Here is a 5000-nt window from a genome sequence, read left to right as displayed (position 1 = left end):
TTTAAATGTGTGTATGTATGTATGTATATATGTATATATATATATATATATATATATATATATATATATATATATATATATATATATATGTATGTATATATGTATGTATATGTATGTATATGTGTATGTATGTATGCATGTATATATGTATATATGTACATATGTATATGTATGACATGTATGATATATATGATATATATGATATATAATATATCTGATATATATGATATATATATATATATATATATATATATATGTATTATATATATGTATTATATATGTGTATTATATATGTATTATATATATTTATTTAAATGTATGTATGTATGTATGTATATATGTATGTATATATGTATGTATATATATATTTATGCATATATGTATGTATATGTGTATGCATATATGCATGTATATATGTATATATATGATATATATGATATGTATGATATGTATGATATATATGATATGTATGATATGTATGATATGTATGATATATATGATATATATGATATATATGATGTATATGATATATAGGATATCTGATATATATGATATATATGATATATATGATATATATATATATATATATATATATATATATATATATATGCACACATATATAGACACATACACTTTGATAGTAGACTTTGTACATAATTGTAGACACTTTGCTTATTGTTTAAACCAAGGTAGTTTATCACAGGTGGCCCCATTCTGTCTTGATGAAAATACTAGTTGGCAGCTTCTGAGCTAAGTCCTAACTCTTTGCTTTTATTCATTGCAAATATTATTTAGTTTATTATTTAGTTTTATTTTTTAATTTTTTTTTAATTATCATTATTACCATTGTCATTACTGAAACATTTTCAAAGAAAAAGCTCTGAAAAATCAATTACCACAAAATATCGCACAGATTGACCAGATCAAAATGGGGTGGAACTAATGATGGCATCATGTTTAGCCAGTGAGATTGCATTTTGAAATATAAAATATAGCTAGGTACATAATTATTTGTATAATTTATGCCAATTTTGTTACAATTACCAGAAGTGAAATCAAAATTCCTTCCATTAACAGCATCAAAATATTTTTGGGATAAAGTCAGTTTAATTTTTGGGCTCAAAAGACTAAATGGAAGCCAAGCTACCTGGTTATATGATTCTTGGTTTAAGCATTATAGCAGAACACTTCAGTATATGCAAGACACATATGATAAGTATATGGAAATTTTACAAGAACTGTCATAATGTTATATGATTATCTCAAACAGGAGGTAAAGGTGTAATAAAGAGGATCATGGCAGCTGCAGATGACAGTTTTGATCAGGTATGTTGATATTCTATTATGGCACAATACTGTAAAGCATTAAAATATTATCTTTCCATTTAACAGTGAACATGTTATAGTGGTGTGATAAGTGATTCTTCGAGGTGGATTGAGTATCCCAAATTAGTCAACCAGAGTAGCAGGTATTTCTGTATTTAATATTAAATTCAGTGTTCAAGGCAGTCAGCATAATAATCTATGAAACTTGCATTTTAGGCACAGTTTTTATCCTTCCTAAAATTTTCTTAGAAAATACATTAAAAGTTCTCTAAATGTAATTATATATTTATTATGCAGATTGTTAGATTTGCCATTGTTTATGGATTGGGTCTTAAATTTGCTTTTTAGTGTGTTTGATATAGTAGCACAGTATGTTTTTTTACCTTCCGTTCTTTGCATCAGAGTATTTTGTGTAGTTTCAACCTTCAGAGCTTGTAGCTGGTTGTGGAATCTCTTGTAATATGGGTTTGGCCTGCATTCTGGTGAAGGCTTTTATGAGCCAGATGTAAAGAATAAGGGGGTTAGATGAATGCTCTATACATGAGATGAGTTGAGCTGTATTCTGCCTAGTCTTATTGCAACATAGAGTCAGGTCATTGCCTTAAAGGGATTGTTTGATTTTGAAGGTGCTAATCATCTGATGGCTAGCTATACTTACAATTTGGTCTTATGATTCTGAATTGTGAATATTATATTTCTGATTCTAAAAAATGTTATTCCTATTGTTAAAATTTCAAACAGATTAGTTCATATGAAGATAATTTTCTGTAACTATTTTGACCAGAATTTCATAGACTACTGATATCATAATAATCTTAAAACTTATGCTTTAAAGTGAAAACACATATAGATATAAAAATGTGACAGAAGCACATGTCATTCATAAGAAATAAAGATTTTGTCTAATTTCTGGCAATAAAGTATTTTACCAGATATCATTTTCATACACTGACTGACCTTGGCCAGTAGAGTTTAGATAGTAGCATGCCTGGATATGTGTTTTTTTTTCTTTTGCATGGTCACTAAAATTCATATAATTTGAGAAGATAGCAGTATGATATGATATTAGGTATGTTATGAAGCTTGAAGTACTTGGAAAATAGAAGCAGATTATTAGGCAGTTTGATGACTACTGCACAACCCTTTAAGTGATTACCATAGTTCATGCAACACATCAATTTCTTGGTTTATTTTCATATGTGAATATAAAGTTTTAAGATGTTGTGAAAAGAGAGAGAGCGGAATACATGATTCATCGAGCAATGTATATCTTGCAATGCACCTGGCACAGAACTAGCTATATTGAGTGATAATTTTTTTGGGTAATGCTGTTTTGTAGTATTACATGCTTGAAGCTTTTTGATTCAGTTCTAATTATTTTGTTTCATTTTTTTCCTTTTCCTTTTCCTTGCCCACTTTCTTTCCTGTTGATTGCCTTCATGCATTCTTCCATGTTCATGCTTGGCTTTGTGTTTCTTTTTTTGGAATTCACTGTTTTGGATGAATTCCCATGAAATTGTTTATGTTTATTGCTTGTGAACTTACTGTTATTATCTTGGTTTGATTTACACTTGGCTGACACTGAAACTCTTGCAATGGTTAATGTTTGCATATTGCATGTAATTGTTGTAACTCATTTGTTTTACATATGTGTGTGTGTGTGTTTGTACTTATTTTATTTATTAATTTATTTATTAATTTATTTATTATATACATGTATATTTATACATATATATACACATTTATACACATCTATTCATACATGCATACATATATATATATATATGCATATATATATATATATATATATATATATATATATTCATATATATATATATATATATATATATATATAAATATTCATATATATATATATATATATGTGCATATATATATATATATATATATATATTCATATATATATATTCATATATATATATATATATATATATATATATATATATATATATATATATATATATATCACACACACACACACACACACACACACACACACACACACACACACACACACACACACACACACACACACACACACACACACACACACACACACACACACATACTAACACATATATACGCATGCACGCATGTGTGTGTGTGTGTGTGTGTGTGTGTGTGTGTGTGTGTGTGTGTGTGTGTGTGTGTGTGTGTGTGTGTGTGTGTGTGTGTGTGTGTGTCTGTCTGTCTGTGTGTGTGTGTGTGTATGTGTTTGCATGCATGTGTGTATGTATGTATGTATGAATGTATGTATGTATGTATGTATATATGTATATTTGTGTGTGTATATATATGAATGTATTTATATTATATATATATATATATATATATATATATATATATTATGTACATACATATTATATATACATATACATACCTATATATATTATAAATACATATATATACATGTATATGTATATACATACATGTATATATACATATGTATACTCACACACACATATATCTGTTTATATATATATGCACTGAAATCCACCTGCCTGTTTGCATGTTGATGTATATATGTGTTTAATATATATTTTGGTTTGAATGTATATTCTTATTTTTATATGGATGGTTAATTGATATCTAATATTAAATTGTGCTTAACATCACAATTATCTTTACTGTTTGTATACTCTGTGTATCCATTTTCGTATCAATTATATGGACTGTGAATTCCAAATACTCATTACTAATTCTTAAACCATAAATTATACATGAGACATCTTTATTAACATGTCTTGCTTTTGTCAAAACACTACCTATTTCACACTTATGCTTTCTTCATTATATATTTTCCTGCTTTTGTCTTAACTCCTTCATGCATTATTGTAATACATCATCCCTGGTGTATATTTCCTTTATTCTGAATCAAATGCTCCTCATTTCCCTTGGCCTCTCCCCTCTGTTGTCTCCGGCTTCCTTCTTCCCCGTCTCCCTCTCTGTCCTTTCCGTCCCCCTCCTTGCAGAATGATGGCGACGATTTCTTTCAGTATGAAGAGGAGGAGACAGGAGAGGCTCAGTCAGAAGCTGTCATTTCCACCTGTTCGGGTGGCCGTAAAAGACTCTTTTCCAAGGAGCTGCGGTGCATGATGTATGGCTTTGGGGACGACCAGAATCCTTACACCGAGAGCGTTGATCTACTTGAAGACTTGGTCATTGAATTCATAACTCAAATGGTAGGAAAGGTTTTTATATTTTGCAATTTGGGAACTTGTCTCTTTTCATTGACACAGAAACACACACACACACACACACACACACACACACACACACACACACACACACACACACACACACACACACACACACACACACACACACATACACACACAGAGGTACACACACAGGCACACACACACAGAGGTACACACACAGGCACACACACACACAGGCACACACACACACAGATACACACACACAGGCACATACACACAGGCACATACACACAGGCACACACACACAGGCACACACACACAGGCACACACACACAGGCACACACACACAGGCACACACACACAGGCACACACACACAGGCACACACACACAGGCACACACACACAGGCACACACACACAGGCACATACACACAGGCACACACACAGGTACGCACACACAGGCATACACACAGGCACACACACATAGGCACACACA

General features: G+C 30.6%; 1 protein-coding gene across 4 annotated transcripts in view; it reads left to right on the top strand.

Moving 5' to 3' along the window:
- Positions 1-5000, top strand: part of LOC125043597 (transcription initiation factor TFIID subunit 13-like) — an 11058-nt gene that overhangs the window by 1400 nt on the left and 4658 nt on the right. For 2 of the 4 annotated variants that reach the window (XM_047639826.1, XM_047639827.1), the window contains exons 2-3: positions 1271-1326; positions 4317-4526. In XM_047639826.1, the coding sequence (XP_047495782.1) occupies positions 1297-1326; positions 4317-4526 (240 nt within the window). In that variant the 5' untranslated portion in view covers positions 1271-1296. The remainder of the gene's footprint in view (positions 1-1270; positions 1327-4316; positions 4527-5000) is intronic. The other 2 variants (XM_047639828.1, XM_047639829.1) reach the window with 1 other exon arrangement.

Source organism: Penaeus chinensis, chromosome 34, assembly GCF_019202785.1.
Source record: "Penaeus chinensis breed Huanghai No. 1 chromosome 34, ASM1920278v2, whole genome shotgun sequence".
NCBI lineage: Eukaryota > Metazoa > Arthropoda > Malacostraca > Decapoda > Penaeidae > Penaeus > Penaeus chinensis.
The sequence above is the reverse complement of the archived record's forward strand: the minus strand, read 5'-3'. Positions and strand labels throughout refer to the sequence as shown.